Genomic DNA, 18,521 nt, shown 5'->3' on the forward strand with positions numbered 1-18,521 from the left:
TGCCCGTGAGCAGTTTGCCTGCTGTGCTGCCGCCTTGACTCAGCGGACGACGAGACTCTGGAGCTGGGCTCGCTCGAAGACGATGAAGTCGATGAGGGGTCCCTGACCAGGTCACCATACTCCTCTTCCGACTGTGCAGAGGACGTGACAGAACTCGAAAGGCTGAGAGAGTCCGTCGAAGGCAACGAGCTGCTCCTGATCGAGGGTCGGCCGAGCTTTTCGCCTCTGCAGCTGGAACTGTGACATCTTTCGGTGCTGCCCTGGTAAAGCGATGACTGGGTACTGACCCTCCTGTGCCCTGAATTCGATGTAGATGCACTGCTGGAAACTCGATGGCCTCTCGAGTTCCTAAAGGAGCTGTGTCAAGACGGCCTTTCCTTTGGTAGTCCAGATGATGAGTTGGAGGAAAGATGAACAGTTGTATGACGTTCATCTTTTGAAGGCACACGTCGACCCAGCCAGTCATATCTACGTTCTTGACTGAGTTTTTGGTGCCTTCCATGCTTGTTACGTTTAGGTTCTTCTCTGTTCACTGGTGAGTGCATACCATGACTTCTTAGGTGTTCGTTATAATATTCCTCTGATCTTCTCATTCTGCTCGATGACTGGGAACCTGATGCCGAATCGTGCAATAGTCCACTGTGTTCCTCCCGCCTGTGTTTACCACGTTTATCAGGACTGCCATGTTTGTCGTCCCTGCTTTCTGACTTTAATGAGTGGATACCACGAGCCCTTGAGTATTCTACCTTATCCTGCTCTGATCTTCTTCTTGAACTTCTGCTTGACGTCTGGGAACTCGACATAGATCTGCTCAAGGTATACTTATGTCCTCGTCTTTCCCGCTGTGAAATGATGTTTGTGACAGTTATTTTGGCAGCACATGATGGAAAAAACCTTCCCACCTTTTAAACAAAGCTGCCCACGTGGCTCCATCCCTAGGAGAATCAAAGTACACTCATTGGCCACTTTATTGGTTACCTCCTGTACTAATCAAGTAGCCAATGAGTATCTGTTTGTGGTCTTCTACTGCTGTAGCCCGTCCACTTCAAGTTTTGATGTGTTGTGCATTCAGAGATGCTCTTTTGTACATCACTGTTGTAATGTGTGGTTATTTGAGTTACTGTCACCTTGAACCAGTCTGGCAATCCACTTCTAATCTCTTTCATTAACAAGGTGATTTTGCCCACAGAACTGCCACTCACTAGAATTTTTTTTGTCTTTTCCACCATTCTCAGTGCACAAACTATAGCCCCTCTGCTTCCTCAAAGCTACCTGCCCCTTCACCTGTCTTTGTATCATCTGCAAACTTTGCAACACAGCAAAGGCTGAGGCACAAAGCAACTTCTTAGTCTTTGTGCAGGCTTCCCTAATTTGCAGGTTGAGGCTGTGGTGAGGAAGTCAAATGTGACGTTGGCATTAATTTCAGGAGGACTAGAATATAAAAGCAAGGATATAATGTTGAGGCTTTATAAAGCACTAGTGAGGCCTCACTTGGAGTATTGTGAACAGTTTTAGGCCCCGTATCTTAGAAAGGATATGCTGAAACTGGAAAGGGTTCAAAGGAAATTCACAAAAATGATTCCAGGATTGACTGGTTTGTCATATGAAGACCGTCTGATATCTCTGGGCCTGTATTCACTAGAAATTGGAGGAATGAGGGGTGACCTAATTGAAACCTATGGAATGGTGAAAGGCCTTGATAGAGTGGATGTGGAGAAGACGTTTCCTATGGTGGCAGAGTCTAAGAAAAGAATACACAGCCTCAGAATAGAGGGATGTCCTTTTAGAATGTAGATGAGGAGGAATTTATTTACCAAGAGAGTAGTGAATTTGCAGTAGTAATTGGCACAGGCAGCTGTGGAGGCCATGTCATTGGGTATATTTAAGACAGAGACTGATAGATTCTTGATTGCTCATGGCATGAAGGGATACAGGGAGACGGCAGGAGTTTGGGGATGAGAGTAAAAATGGATCAGCAATGATGAAATGGAGGATCAGACTCAATGGTCCAAATGGCCTAATTCTGCTCCTATATCTTATGGTGTTATGGTCTAAACCAGGTGCTGCCCACCCAACTTCCATTGGTCCAAACGCATTTCTATTTTAAAACTTTGGTCCTTGTATTCAAATCCCTCAGTTCCCACCTTTCTTTGTAACACTGCATGTTTTTCCAGTCCTACACTCTATAGCTGAGGTGTCTGCAGTTTTGGCTTCTTATGCCTTTCTGCTGAAGATCATTCTTCCATCTGAGTCCATTTGCTTTGTCTCCCCATCTCTCTGATTGTCGTAGAGTGATACAGTAGGGAACGTGGCTCTTTGGCCCACTGAATCCATGCTGATCATCAACCACTCATCTAAGCAAATCCCGCATTAATCCAATTTCTTCTTTATTCATCCCAAATCTCATTGGGACCTGTTGAATATTGAAAGGCTTAGACAGAGGGGACACAGAGTGGATGTTTCCCACGGTGGGGCAGAGTATAGGACCAGAAGAGACAGCCTCAGAATCGAAGGACGTCCCATTAGAACAGAGAAAAGGAGGAATTTGTTTAGCCAGTGGGTGGTGAATCTGTGGAATCCATTGCCACAGAAGTGGAGGCTAAGTCATTGGGTACATTTAAAGCAGAGTTTGGTAGATTCTTGATTATTCAGGGTGTCAAAGGCTGCAGGGAGAGGGCAGGGGAGTGGGGTTGTGAGGCAAAATAAATCAGCCATGTTGAAATGGCAGAGCAAACTTGATGGGCTGAATGGCCTAATTCTGCTCAAATGATTTATTATCTTATGGTCATGTTCCCATCAAGTCCTTCCTGATTTTGGCACCTAATGACAGACGAGGACCAATATACGGCCAATTGACCCACCAGCTAGCACATTATAGTCATAAAGTAACACAGCACAGATGCAGGCCCAACTGTACAGTGCAAGACATAAAAATTAATAAGTTACAAAATAAATAGTGCAAAAGATGAATAATGAGATGGTGTTCACGGGTTCATTGACCATTCAGAAATTGATGGTGGAGAGGAATCACTGCATCCATTGTCAAAGTGTCATAGAATAATGCTGCATGAAAACTAGTCCTTCTGCCCAAATGGTTCATGCCGACCGAAATGTTCCATTCAATCGAATCCCACATGGCAGTATTTGGCCAGTAAACTTCTAAACCTTCCCAATCCATTCCCTGTCAAACTATCTTCTAATCCTTTCCTATCCATCTATCTGTCAAACTATCTTCTAAACCTTTCCAAACCATTCCCTGTCCAACTGTTTTCTAAACCTTTCCTATCCAAGTACCTGTCCAACTGTTTTCTAAACCTTTCCTATCCAAGTACCTGTCCAACTGTTTTCTAAACCTTTCCTATCCATGTACCTGTCCAACTGTTTTCTAAACCTTTCCTATCCAAGTACCTGTCCAACTGTTTTCTAAACCTTTCCTATCCATGTACCTGTCCAACTGTTTTCTAAACCTTTCCCATCCATGTATCTGTCCAACTATCTTCTAAACCTTAAGACCATAAGATCATAAGACATAGGAGTAGAATTAGGCCATTTGACCCATCAAGTCTGCTCTGACATTTAATCAGACATCTACTTTGTCTAGGCATTTTAACATTCAGAAGGTTTCAATGAGGTCTCCTGTTATTCTTCTAAATTCGAGTGAGTACAAGTGTTCCTTGTATGATAAACCTTTCATTCCCGGAAACATCCTTGTGAACCTCCTTTGAGCCCGGAGGAGCTCACCAGTACCTTATAAAGTGCCAGCACCACATCCCTGCTCTTGTATTCTAGACCTCTTGAAATGAATGCTAGCATTGCATTTGCCTTCCTCACCACTACTTCTACTTGCAAGTTAACCTGTATTCCCAAGTTCCTTTGCATCTCAGATTTTTGGATTTTCTCCCTATTTAGAAAATAGTCTGCACATTTATTTCTTCTGCCAAATTGTATGATCATGCATTTTTCAACATTACATTTTATTTGCCACTTTCTTGCCCATTCTCATAATCTGTCTAAGTCCTTCAGCAGCCTACCTGTTTCCTTAACACTATCTACCCCTCTACCACTCTTAGTATCATCTGAAAACTTGGCAACAAACCCATCTATTCCATCATCTAAATCATTGATATACTGCATAAAAGCGGTCCCAACGCCAGCCCCTGCAGAACACCACTAGTCACTGGCAGCCAACCCAGAAAGGATCCTTTTATTCCCATTCACAGCTCCCAATCAGCCAATTCTCTAACCATGCTAGTAACTTTCCTGTAATGCTATGGGTTCTTAACTTGGTAAGCAGCCTCATGTGTGGCACCTTGTCAAAGGCCTTCTGAAAGTCCAAATATAAAACATCCACTGTATCCCCTTTATCTATCCTACTTGTAATCTCCTCAAAGATTTCCAACAGGTTCATCAGGAAAGATTTTCCCTTAAGGAAACCATGCTGACTTTGTTCTATATTGTCATGTGTCACCAATTATTCCATAACCTCATCCTTAACCATTGACTTCAACATATTCCCAACCACTGAGGTCAGGCTAACTGGTCTATAATTTCCTTTCTGCTGCTCTCGTCCTTTCTGAAAGAGGTGGCTGAAGAGATTGTGGAGGCATTAGCAATGATCTTGCGAGAATCAGTGGATTCTGGCATGGTTCCAGAGGACTGCGTCGGCTTCTTTTTATGTTATATGTCAATGATTTAGATGACGGAATTGATGACTTTGTGGCCAAGTTTGCAGACAATACAAAGATAGGTGGAGGGGCAGGTTGTTGTGAGGAAGTAGAGAGGCTACAGAAGGACTTAGTGAGCTTAGGAGAATGAGCAAAGAAGTGGCAGATGGAGTACAGCATTGGGAAATGTATGGTCTTGCACTTTAGCAGAAGAAATAAAAGTGTTGACTAATTTCTATATGGAGAGAAAATTCAAAAATCTGAGGTGCAAAGGGACTTGTGTAGGATTCCCTGGAGGCTAAGTTGCAGGTGAGTTGGTGGTGAGGAAGGCAAATGCAATGTTAGCATTCATTTCGAGAGGGCTAGAATATAAAAGTAAGGTGAGGAGGCTTTATAAAGCACTGGTGAGGCCTTGCTTGGAGTATTGTGAGCAGTTTTGGGCCCCTTATCTCAGAAAGGATGTGTTGATATTGGAGAAGGTTCAAAGTAGGTTTATGAAAATTATTTTGGGATTGAAAGGCTTGTCATATGAGGAGGATTTGATGGCTTTGGGCCTCTACTCACTGGAATTCAGATGAATGAGGGGTGACCTCATTGAAACCTATTGAATGTTGAAAGGTCTTGACAGAGTTGATGTGGAGAAAATGCTTCCTATGGTGGGGTAGTCTAAGACTAGAGGATACAGCCTCAGAATAGAGGGACATCCATTTAGAATGGAGATGAGGAGGAATTTCTTTAGCCAGAGAGTGGTGAATCTGTGGAATTCTTTGCCATAGGTGGTTGTGGAGGCCAAGTCACTGGGTATATTTAAGGCAGAGGTTAATGGATTCTTGATTAGTTAGGGTGTGAAAGGTTATGGGGAGAAGACAGTAGAGTGGGGCTGAGAGGGAAAATGGATCAGCCATAATGAAATGGCAGAGCAGACTTGATGGGCCAAACGGCCTAATTCTGTTCCTATATCTTATGGATCTTATGTAAAGAGGCAGATGGAGTTCAATCCAGAAAAGTGTGAAGTGATTCACTTTAGAATACCACATGGAAACAAGTCCTTCACCCCAACTGGTCCATGTTCCCATCGAAGCTAATCACATTTCCTGCATTTGGCTTACATCCCTCTAAACTTTTCCTATCCATGTACCTGTCCAAGTATCTTTTAAATGTTGCTAATGTGCCCGCCTCAGTGACTTCCTTAAGCAGGTCATTCCATATAATGACCATCCTCTGGGTGAAAAAAATTGTCCCTCATGTTCCTATGACTTTAAATACAGTATTTCCTCTCTCACCCTGAACCTATGCCCCTTTAATTCTTGTTTTTGTGGCACTGGGGTAAAGGCTGTCTTTGGGACTGTCTTCCCCAGAGTTCCAAAGACTCCTGGCCCTCTGACAGAAATAAAATATCACATTCTTGTCCATAAGAGGAAGCATCCTCTTCACATTCACCCTGACAAGAACACACGGCATCTTAAATGTGATGTTGGAATAGTGGTATATCATAAACACATGAGATTCTGCGGACGCTGGAAGTCTAGAGCAACACACATAAAATACTGGAGGAACTCAGAAGGTCAGGCAGCACCTAAGGAGGGGAATAAAAAGTCATTTCTTTGGGCTGAGAACATTGAACAGCTCTGGAAAGGAAGGGGGAAGAAGCCAGAATAAGAAGGTGGGGCAGGGGAAGGAGTACAAGCTGGCAGGTGATGGATGAGACCAGGTGAGGAGGAAGCTGCGTGGGTGGGGAGGAGGAATGAAGTAAAAAGCTGCAAGGGGATAGGCGGAAGAGGAAAAGTGCTGAAAAAGAAGGAATCTGATAGGAAAGTGGACCATGGATGAAAGGGAAGGGAGATGGTGGGCAAGTGAGAATGGGTAAGAGGGGAGTCCGTAAGAAGTAGGAGCAGAATTAGGCCATTCAGCCCATCGAGTCTGCTCTGCCATTCCATCATGGTTGATCCCACTCAACCCCATTCACCTGTCTTCTCGCCATATTCTTTGATGCCCTGGCTGATCAGGAAACTATCAGCTTCCACCTTAAATATAACCATGGACTTGGCCTTCACCGTAGCCTGTGGCAGAGCATTCCATAGTTTCATTACTCTCTGTCTAAAAAAATTCTTCCTTATCGTTTTTTTAAAAGGTCACTCCTCAGATCTGAGGCTGTGCCCTCTTGTTCTGGACACCTCCACCATAAGAAATATCCTCTCCACATCCAGCACATCTAGTCATTTCAATATTTGGTATATTTCATTGAGATCCCCCTGCATTCTTATAAATTACAGTGAGTACAGGCCCAAAGCTGCCAAATGCTCCTCATATGTCAACCCCTTCATTCCCAGAATCATCCTCGTGAACCTCATCTGGGCTCTCTCCAATGACAACACATCCTTTCTGACTTATGGGGCTCAAAGCTGTTGACAATACTCCAAGTGTGGCCAGACTAGTGTCTTATAGAGCCTCAGCATGAGCTCCTTGGTTTTATATTCTATTGCTATTGAAATAAATGGCAACAGTGCATTTGCCTTCTTTACCACAGACTCAGCTTGTAAATTAACCTTCTGGGAGTCTTGCACGAGGACTCCTGAGTCCCTCTATTGCAGGGGTCCCCAACCTTTTTTGCGCTGCGGACCGGTTTAATATTGACAATATTCTTGCGGACCGGCAGACTGGGGGTGGGGTGGGGTAGGGTTGCCAACGGACAAGAGTAGCAGTTAAATGCATTGTTTACCCAAAAGACTACAATGACCATGAAGCCTTGCGCGGGCACCAATGCGCATGTGCGTCGTCACCTGCTGATCCCCACCCCATCCCCAAGCAAATCCTTTTTGGCGATTCTGTTCATGGGGGTGGGTGTTAATCACTACCAGAATATAGGTGATAAGTGGGTAATACACTCAATTTTGTTTCTAAGAGGGTTTATCTAATGAATTTAATATTAAACACAGAGCGCATATTTTCCTCGCATGAATATAATGATAAGTCAATTATCAGGAGAGCTTGAAGTAAGTGTTGAATGAACATCCAGTAGAAGTGGCAGAAGCAGGTTCGATATGATCATTTAAAGAAAAATTGGATAAGTATATGGACAGGAAAGGAATGGAAGGTTATGGGTTGGGTGAGAGTAACGTTCGGCACGGACTAGAAGGGCCAAGATGGCCTGTTTCGGTGCTGTAATTGTTTTATGGTTATATAGGTCACTTATAAGTCAATAGCATCATAACATTTTAAGTAACATTTGGATATTAAACGTGCAGCACATATTTTCCCCGTATGAATATATAAAATCATTGCAACACACCAATATCGCTGAATCAGTGGGAGCCCTGGGCTTGTTTCCCTGTAACAACACCATCCTATTGAGGGGTGACGGGAGACAGCGATACTCGAAGGGGGTTCCTAATGTCCAGTCTATTTTGCAGTTTAGTTTTTGCTGCATTCATTGCAGAAAACTCCGCTTCGCAGAAAAATGTTGGAAATGAAAGCAACGTTTTCAGTGCTTTCGTGGCTGTCTCAGGATATTTAGCCTTGACTTTGATCCAAAATGCCGACAGAGATGTTATGTCAAACATACTTTTCAGCCCGTCGTCATTTGCAAGCTCAAGGAGTTGATCTCCTTCCCGCCCTGACACGGATGACGTGCGGGTCATGACCTCGCATGCGTAATGGCTGATCAGTGGCCATGACAGGGAATGAGGAAAGGTGCAGCTGACTCCTATCGCCAAATCATATCGCTTCCTCGCGGCCCGGTAGCGCATGCCCTGTGGCCCGGTGGTTGGGGACCGCTGCTCTATTGTTCCTTTTACCAAAATGTATTATCATATTTCCCAGCATTGTATTCCACCTGTCACTTTTTTGTCCATACTTCCAATTTTACTCCTACTACAATTGCATTGCTTCCTCAGCACTACCTACCCTTCCACCTATCTTCATATCATCCACAAACTTTGCCATAAAGCCATCAATTTCTTTTTTTTCTTTTTAAATCTTTTTATTAATTTTCAAAATTATAAACTCAATAACAAAGTTGGTACAAAGAGATTGGAATAATGTTAATCAGCATATACAAAACGAATTTTAAGTAACATGGATATGAAAGACTTCCAAATTCATAATGAAATTAGTCATTAAAAAAAAAGAAAAAAAATAAACAAAAAACAACCCCAAAAGAAAAAGAGAACCCCCCCCAAAAAAAAGAAAACAGGGCTAGACCAAAATCTTGTATCAGACACGTTCAGTAATGTCGTTAACTCCGCTCCTCTAATCATATAATTTAAGTTTAGAAAAAAGATTCGGAAAGGTCAGATTACATCATATGAAAATGTTGCATAAAAGGTTTCCAAGTTTCTTCAAATTTAACCGAAGGGTCAAAAATATCACTTCTAATTTTTTCTAAATTTAAACTTAATATAGTTTGAGAAAACTATTGGAATGTAGTTGGAGGATTATTTTCCTTCCAGTTCAACAAAATAGATCTTCTCGCCATTAAAGTAACAAATGCTATCATCTGACAGGCTGAAGAAGACAAAGATCTATGTTCTACCATTGGCAATCCAAAAATTGCCGTAATAGGATGGGGTTTTAAGTCAAAGCATAGAACTGTTGAAATAATATCAAAAATATCTTTCCAATATTTTTCCAAAAGAGGATAGGACCAAAACATATGAGTTAAAGAAGCCACTTCAGAGTGACATCTATCACAAATAGGATTTATATGGGAATAAAAATGAGCTAGTTTATCTTTGGACATGTGGGTTCTGTGTACTACTTTAAATTGTATTAATAGACAATAGACAATAGACAATAGGTGCAGAAGTAGACCATTCGGCCCTTCGAGCCTGCACCGCCATTCTGAGATCATGGCTGATCATCTACTATCAATACCCGGTTCCTGCCTTGTCCCCATAACCCTTGATTCCCCTATCCATAAGATACCTATCTAGCTCCTTCTTGAAAGCATCAAGAGAATTGGCCTCCACTGCCTTCTGAGGCAGCACGTTCCACACCTCTACAACTCTCTGGGAGAAGAAGTTCCTCCTCAACTCTGTCCTAAATGACCTACCCCTTATTCTTAAACCATGCCCTCTGGTACTGGACTCTCCCAGCATCTGGAACATATTTCCTGCCTCTATCTTGTCCAATCCCTTAATAATCTTATATGTCTCAATCAGATCCCCCCTCAATCTTCTTAATTCCAGCGTGTACAAGCCCAGTCTCTCTAACCTCTCTGTGTAAGACAGTCCGGACATCCCAGGAATTAACCTAGTGAACCTACGCTGCACCTCCTCCACAGCCAGGATGTCCTTCCTTAACCCTGGAGACCAAAACTGCACACAATACTCCAGGTGTGGTCTCACCAGGGCCCTGTACAAATGCAAAAGGATTTCCTTGCTTTTGTACTCAATTCCCTTTGTAATAAAGGCCAACATTCCATTAGCCTTCTTCACTGCCTGCTGCACTTGCTCATTCACCTTCAGAGACTGATGAACAAGTACTCCTCGATCTCTTTGTATTTCTCCCTTACCTAACTCCGCACCGTTCAGATAATAATCTGCCTTCCTGTTCTTGCTCCCAAAGTGAATAACCTCACACTTATTCACATTAAACGCCATCTGCCAAGTTTCTGCCCACTCACCCAGCCTATCCAAGTCACCTTGAATTCTCCTAACATCCTCATCACATGTCACACTGCCACCCAGCTTAGTATCATCAGCAAGCTTGCTGATGTTATTCACAATGCCTTCCTCTAAATCATTGACGTAAATTGTAAACAGCTGTGGTCCCAATACCGAGCCCTGTGGCACCCCACTAGTCACCACCTGCCATTCCGAGAAACACCCATTCACTGCTACCCTTTGCTTTCTATCTGCCAACCAGTTTTCTATCCATGTCAATATCCTCCCCCCAATGCCATGAGCTCTGATTTTACCCACCAATCTCCTATGTGGTACCTTCAAATGCCTTCTGAAAGTCAAGGTACACCACATCCACTGGATCTCCCGCGTCTATCTTCCTGGTTACATCCTCGAAAACCTCCAATAGATTAGTCAAGCATGATTTGCCCTTGGTAAATCCATGCTGGCTCGGCCCAATCCTATCACTGCTATCAAGATATGCTGCTATTTCATCTTTAATAATGGACTCTAGCATCTTCCCCACTACTGATGTTAGGCTAACAGGGCGATAGTTCTCTGTTTTCTCCCTGCCTCCTTTCTTAAAAAGTGGGATAACATTAGCCATTCGCCAATCCTCAGGAACTGATCCTGAATCTAAGGAACATTGGAAAATGATCACCAATGCATCTGCAATTTCCAGAGCCACCTCCTTTAGTACCCTGGGATGCAGACCATCTGGACCTGGGGATTTGTTAGCCTTCAGTCCCATCAGTCTACTCATCACCGTTTCCTTCCTAATGTCAATCTGTTTCAGTTCCTCTGTTACCCTATGTCCTTGGCCCATCCATACATCTGGGAGGTTGCTTGTGTCTTCCCTAGTGATCCAAAGTACTTATTAAATTCGTCTGCCATTTCTCTGTTTCCCATAACAATTTCTCCCAATTCATTCTTCAAGGGCCCAACATTGTTCTTAACTATCTTCCTTCTCTTCACACACCTAAAAAAACTTTTGCTATCTCCCTTTATATTCCTAGCTAGCTTGCGTTCATACCTCATTTTTTCTCCCTGTATAGCCTTTTTAGTTAAGTTCTGTTGCTCCTTAAAAATTTCCCATCATCAGTCTTCCCACTTACCTTAGCTCTGTTATACTTCTTTTTTAATGCTATGCTATCTCTGACTTCCTTTGTCAACCACTGTGGCCACTTTCCCCCCTTTGAATCCTTCCTTCTCCGGGGGATGAACTGATTTTGCACCTTGTGCATTATTCCCAAGAATACCTGCCATTGCTGTTCCACTGTCTTTTCTGCTAGGATATCCGACCAGTCAACTTTGGCTAGCTCCTCTCTCATGGCTCCATAGTCTCCTTTGTTCAACTGCAATACTGACACTTCTGATCTGCCCTTATCCCTCTCAACTTGCAGATAAAAACTTATCATATTATGGTCACTACCTCCTAATGGCTCCTTTACTTCAAGGTCACTTATCAAATCTTGTTCATTGCACAACACTAAATCCAGAATAGCCTTATCCCTGGTCGGCTCTCGTACAAGCTGCTCCAAAAATGCATCCCGTAGGCACTCTACAAACTCCCTATCCTGGGGTCCAGTACCAACCTGATTTCCCCAGTTCACCTGCATGTTGAAATCCCCCATAACTACTGCGACATTTCCTTTGCCACATGCCATTGTTAACTCCCTATTCAACTTGCACCCAATATCCATGCTACTGTTTGGGGGCCTGTAGATAACACTTATTAGGGTCTTTTTGCCCTTACTGTTCCTCCGTTCTATCCACACTGACTCTACTTCTCCTGATTCTATGTCCCCCCCTTGCAAGGGACTGAATCTCATTCCTCACCAACAGGGCCACCCCACCCCGTCTGCCCACCTTTCTGTCCCTTCGATAGCACGTATACCCTTGTACATTCAATTCCCAGGTCTGATCCCCCTGCAGCCATGTCTCCGTTATCCCGACAACATCATAGTTACCCATTCGCACCTGAGCTTCAAGCTCATCCGCCTTATTTCTGACACTTCGCGCATTCAGATATAGAATTTTTAACCCATTTCTCCTCTCTCTGTTTAAATCACTACCTATTGTGCATAACCCAGCTCCCCGAACTCTCACCGGGCTATACACCCCTTGAATTTTGTTGTCCTTCTTAAATTTACTTACTCTTTCTGCACATTTAACTCCATGCTCCGTCAGACCATCCCTCTGCACATGTATCATCCTTATCACTCGTTCTGCCTCACTTAATACTTCACACTTAATATTCCGGAACCATGTAGACCCCACCTGTCCTTTATACTTCATCTCGTTATCCTCTCTCACATTCTGGATCCCTGCCCCCTGCAAATTTAGTTTAAACCCCCCCAAGCAGCACTAGCAAACTTTCCTGCAAGAATGTTAGTACCCCTCCAGTTCAGGTGTAAACAGTCCCGTCGCAACAGATCCCACCTTCCCTGGAACAAAGCCCAATTATCTAAAAATCCAAGTATCTAATGTATGTTTAGCACACGTAGAAGAAGTACTAACTAATTGAAAAATTTTTCCCCATTTCTCTATAGGTAAACAAAGTTGAAGTTCCCTTTCCCATTCATTTTTAATTTTATCAGATATACCTGGCTGTAATTTCATAATTATATCATAAATAATTGCTATTAATCCCTTCTGCAAAGGATTTAAGCCTGGTGGCCGTCCTCATTCCCTTTCTCCCATAAATTATCCATTGTCTTCTATCTGATTCCTTTTTCAGCCCTTTACCCTTTGCACCTGTCACTTGCCAGCTTCTTACGTCAATCCCCTTCCAAACCCCACATACCTTCCTCCTCACCTGATCTCACCTATCACCAAGCAGTTTGACACCTTCGTATTCTGGCTTCTGTCCCCTTCTTTTCCAGTCCTGATTAAGGGTCTCAACCTGAAACATCAACTTCTTATTCCCCTCCATTTGAATACTGATGTTGTAATTGCTACTCTTGATGTTTAGAGTTTAATCCATGATGCTTCAATTAAGCCGTGCCATTTATCAGAAAGAGGAGGAACAGAGGTGGAAACGAGCAGAAGGACTTTCTTGTATTTGGAGAAGAATGCTTACCTGGTGCTGCTTTTTACCTTGGAGGATTTTCTTTAGCTTGAGAAGGACCAACTTGCCCTCAGCTTGCATTTTTTCCGAGGAATTTGCATTAGTCCAGTTGCTTCTCATCAACAGGTGATTTACTCTTGTGAGGGACTCATCCATTTGTAGTTCGATCCGCACCTTTTTGATTGGAATGTCAGTAGGAACTAAAAGTAAGTCAAAAATAAATCACATTTCTTATTTTAAATGGTGCGACAATCAGATGATTAGAAGAATAAAATAGGGGCGCAAACCTTTGGAATATTGTGCTCAGTTCTGGTCATTTCATTATAGGAAGGATGTGGAAGCTTTACAGAGGGTGCAGAGGAAATTTACCAGAATGCCTGGACTAGAGAGCATGTCCAGTCGTGGTAGTGTAGCTGTTAGCAAAACACTATTGCAGCTCGGGGTGTTTGAGTTTGATGATCAATCTCAGCTCCTCTGTAAGGAGTCTCTGCACATGCTCCCTGTGGAATGCACGAGTTATCTGCTGTCCTCCCATGATCCAAAAATGTACTGGCTAGATTAATTGGTCATTGTAAATTGTCCCCGTGATTAGGTTACGGTTAAATCGGAATTGTCAGGGCGTTGCTGGGTGGTGTGGTTTGAAGGGCCAGAAGGACCTGTTCTGTGCTGTATCTCTAAATAAAATAAAATAATTGTCTTACAAGGCAATTGAGTGAGCTAGGGTTTTCCTCTTTGGAGCGAAGGAGGATGAGAGATGACTTGATATAGGTGTACAAGATCATAAGAGGTATTAATTAAGTAGTCAGCCAGAGACTTTTTACCAGGGTAGAAATAGCTAATGTGAGAGGGCATCATTTTAAAGTGATTGGAGGAAATTATAGGGGGCGACCATCTGCTCCAGACTATGTGGATAATGGATCAGCTTCCACAAACACTTGAGGACCCACCAATGGACAAGCCCTTAGAGGATAATCGACTCTAGTGATCACACTATGGGATGGTGGTTTCAGACGTAAGTTCTTTACACAGAAAGAGGTGGGTGCATTGAACACACAGCTTATGTGGTGGTAGAGGCAAATACATTAGAGGCATTTAAGAGACTCTTAGATAGGCAAATAGATGATAGAAAGATCAAGGGTTATGTTGGAGGGAAGTACTGGATTGATCTTAGAGTAAGTTAAAAGGTTGGTACAACATTAAGGGCTGAAGGGCCTGTACTAATCTATCTTCTATGTACTATGTTCTAGGTTTGATTCAGCATAGTGATGCAACAGGGTGGAACTGTTGACTCCTGTGATCTGGGCTCAAACCCAACCTTGGCTGCTGTCTGCATGTTCTCCTTGTGACTGTGTGGGTTCCCTGGATGTTCCGGTTTCCTTCCACCTTGCAGTGGTGTGCAGGTTGGAAGGAGTCATAGAGTCATAGAGCTTTCCAGACCTTTTGGCCTACCTAAACCGTGCTGAACTATTATTCTGCCTAATCCCATCAACTTGCTCCTGGACCATAGCTCTTCATACTCCTCCCATCCAAGTCCTTATCCAAACTTCTCTTCAATGTTGAAATCGAGCCCAGATCCACCATTTTCACTGACAGCTCATTCTACACCCTCACCACACTCTGACTGAAGAAATTTCCCCTCATGTTCCCCTTAAACAGTTCACCTTTCACCCTTAATCCATGACCTCTAGTTCTAGTCTCATCCAATCTCAGTGAAGAAAGCCTGCTTGCACGTATCCTGTCTATATCCCTCATAATTTTGCATACCTCTATTAAATCTCCTCTAATTGTCCTACACTGCAAGGAATAAAGTCCTAACCTATTCAATCTTTCCCTATAACTCAGGTCCTCACATCTCCATAAAACCCTTGTCAATTTTTTTCTGTACCCTTTCAATCTCATCGATATCTTAGGCAGGTTTATTGGCCACTGTGAATAGACCCCAGTGGTAGAACCTGAGGGGAGATGAATGCATGGGTAAGAATTAAAATGGATGGGTGTAGGATTGGTATACTTGGATGTTTGATCATTGGTGCAGACTCATTGGGCTGAAAGGAGTCTGTGTTTTCTGACTCTGACTCCGTCTAGATGCTCTGGAGGTCTTCACAATGACCAAATTTTGTCTCCAAATCTAAGGAGGGGAATGCTTGCCCTGCTTGGTGCAACTTCAGGGTCCTGCATATTTTAGTGAAGCCACCCTCAGGAAATTGAGAGGTGACTTCATGAAAGCATGCAGATTCCGAGGTCTAATTCTTGAAGTCTCATTTGGCTGGGCAGCTGAGCAGAAAACAGACTGTATCAGGAATGGAAGCAGGCCATGATAAACCATGGAATCTTGCTCAAAGTGTGACGAATCTTTGGAATTTTCCACTGTGGATACTTAGTCCCGGAGCATATTCAAAGATGTTGTTGACAAAGTTCAAGAGAACTGGGGGGCAGACCAGAAAGATCAGAAGATAAAGGATAAACCATGATCTCCTTGAGAAGTGAAGCAGCTTTGAGAAGCTGTCCTGGTATCACTGCCAAAGGTTTTCTTCTTCAGATATGGTACAGTTAGGGCACCATTTGGTGCACTGAGAGGAAAGGGCCATTGGTATATGTGGGTACAATCAGATCATGGCTAGTCCTCACTTTCATTCCATTTTCTTGGAGGTGTCATCACTTTGGACATTGCTCTTCATTTGCTTTGATGTAGACATAATAAATAAATTTGAATATGAATCTAAGTGTATTAATGATGCTGCAAACCCATGAAACCAGGAATTTCCCTAAGTCAGACAACACTTTTTGCTCTTTATTCCATGACATCTTTTGTTGTGAGGTATGCAGGTGCTCCAATTTTATTTATTTATTGAGGTACAGTGAGAAATAGGCCCTTCCGTGCCACCCAGAAACCCCCAATTTAACCTAGCCTAATCACAGGACAATTTACAATGACCAACTAACGAAACAACTGGTATGGCCTTGGACTGTGGGAGGAAACTGGAGCACCCGGACGAAACCCACATGGTCACGGGGAGAACGTACAAACTCCTTAGAGACAGCACTGGGAGTTGAACCCGGGATGCTGGTACTGTAAAGAGTTGCGCTAACCACTATGCTATCATACTGCTACCATGCCACTACCATTCCGTGGAGAGTCTGGAGGAATCAAGATTAAGTATGTATTTTCAGAAGTTATTTATTACAACATGGAGGAAGACCATTCAGTCCTTCTGGACTATACCTGCTTCCCGTGGTGTATTCCCATCAGCCCTACTCACCATGTCACTGCGCTACAGTATTCCTTCACGTACCTATCAGCTCTTCTGATTCTGTAAAGGGAATTCAGGGAGTTAGCTGCTAAGATAAAGGGCAGGAACTCCAGGGTTGTGATCTCCTGATTGCTACCTGTGCCATGTGCTAGTGAGGCCAGAAATAGGAAGATTATATGGTTTTACACGTGGCAAAGGAGTTGGTGTAGGAGGGAGGGCATAAGATATTTGGATCTTCCCTGGCTTTCTCCCAGGGATGTTGGGACCTGTCCGGAAGAGATAGCTTGCACCTGAACTAGAAGGGGACCAATATCCTAGCAGGAAGGTTTGCTAATACTGCACAGTGGGGTTTAAACCAGAGTTGAAGAGGGATGGGAACCGATAGTGGAGAGGTTGTAGGGGCAGATATTGACAAGACCCTCAGACAAAGTCAGGAATCAAAAGGTTGAGCTTGGTGCAGTAAGTGTCCTGAGCTACGTATATTTCAATGCAAGAAGTATCATAGGAAAAGCGGATGAGCTCAGGGCATGGACTAACACCTGGAATTATGACGCTGTAGCCATTAATGAGACTTGGTTGCAGGAGGGGCAGGAATGGTGGCTCAATACGTGAACGGGACACCCGAATAGTCTGTTGCCTCCCATGTACCAGAGTCAGGGATGTTTTGGATCACGTCCACAGCATTTTGGAGGGGGAGGGGGAGCAGCCAGTTGTCTTGGTGCATATTGGTTCCAATGACATCGGAAGGAAAAGCAAAAAAGCCCAGAAAAGAGAACTTAGAGAACTAGGCAGGGTAGTAACTTCTGGATTGCTGCCTGTGCCACGCACCAGTGAGGGTAGAAACAGGATGATTTGGTAGATAAATGCGTGGCTGAGAAACTGGTTAGGAGGGAAAAGATGAAATATGAAAACAAGCTAGCAAACAATATCAAAGTGCAGAGTAAAAGCTTTTTCAAGTATATAAAAATAAAAGAGAGATGAGAGTGGATATAGGACCACTACAAAATGAAGCCAGAGAAATAATAATGGGGGACAAGGAGATGGGAGATGAACTAAATGAGTATTTCGCATCAGTCTTCAACTTTGGAAGAGACTAGCAGTGTGCCAGATGTTGAGGGGTGCAGGGGAAGAGAAGTGAGTGCAGTACTGTTACAAGGGAGAAGGTGTTTAAAAAGCTGAAAGACCTAAGGATACATAAGTCAGTTGGGCCAGATGAACTGCACCCCAGGGTTCTGGAAGAGAGAGCGGTAGAGACTGAGGAAGCATTTGTAATGATCTTTCAAAAATCATTGGACTCTGGCATGGTGCCAGAGGACTGGAAAATTGCAAATGTCACTCCACTCTTTAAGAAAGAAGGAAGGCAACAGAAAGGAAATTATAGACCAGTTAGCCTGACCTCAGCTGGTTGGGAAGACGTTAGAGTCAATTGTTAAGGATGAGGTTATGGAGTACTTGGTGACACAGGACAATAGAGGACAAAGTCAGCATGGTTTCCTTTAGGGAAATTTTTGCCTGACGAACCTGTTGAAATTCTTTAAGGAGATTACAAGTAGGATAGATAAGGGGGATGTATGTTGTATATTTGGACTTTCAGAAGGCCTTTGACAAGGTGCCTCACATGAGACTGCTTACCAAGTTAAGAGCCCATGGTAATGCAGGAAAGTTACCGGCATGGTTAGATCATTGGCTGACTGGTAGGAGGCAGCAATTGGGATCCTTTTCTGGGTGGCTGCCAGCGACTAGTGGTGTTCTGCAGAAGTCGGTGTTGGGACCGCTTCTTTTTATGCTGTATATAAATGACTTAGATGATGGAATAGTTGGCTTTGTTGCCAAGTTTGCAGATACGAAGATTGGTGGAGGGGCAGGTAGTGTTGAGGAAACAGGCAGGTGTAAAGCACTCATTCCCTCCGCTAGC

At 43.4% G+C, this 18,521-nt stretch overlaps 1 protein-coding gene across 1 annotated transcript in view; it reads right to left on the reverse strand.

Moving 5' to 3' along the window:
* Positions 1–18,521, reverse strand: part of LOC134355055 (vitellogenin-like) — a 147,182-nt gene that overhangs the window by 49,752 nt on the left and 78,909 nt on the right. Inside the window, exon 22 of the mRNA XM_063064754.1 lies at positions 13,368–13,555. Coding sequence (XP_062920824.1) covers positions 13,368–13,555 — 188 coding nt within the window. The remainder of the gene's footprint in view (positions 1–13,367; positions 13,556–18,521) is intronic.

Source organism: Mobula hypostoma, chromosome 12 (assembly GCF_963921235.1).
Source record: "Mobula hypostoma chromosome 12, sMobHyp1.1, whole genome shotgun sequence".
In the NCBI taxonomy this organism is placed as follows: domain Eukaryota; kingdom Metazoa; phylum Chordata; class Chondrichthyes; order Myliobatiformes; family Myliobatidae; genus Mobula; species Mobula hypostoma.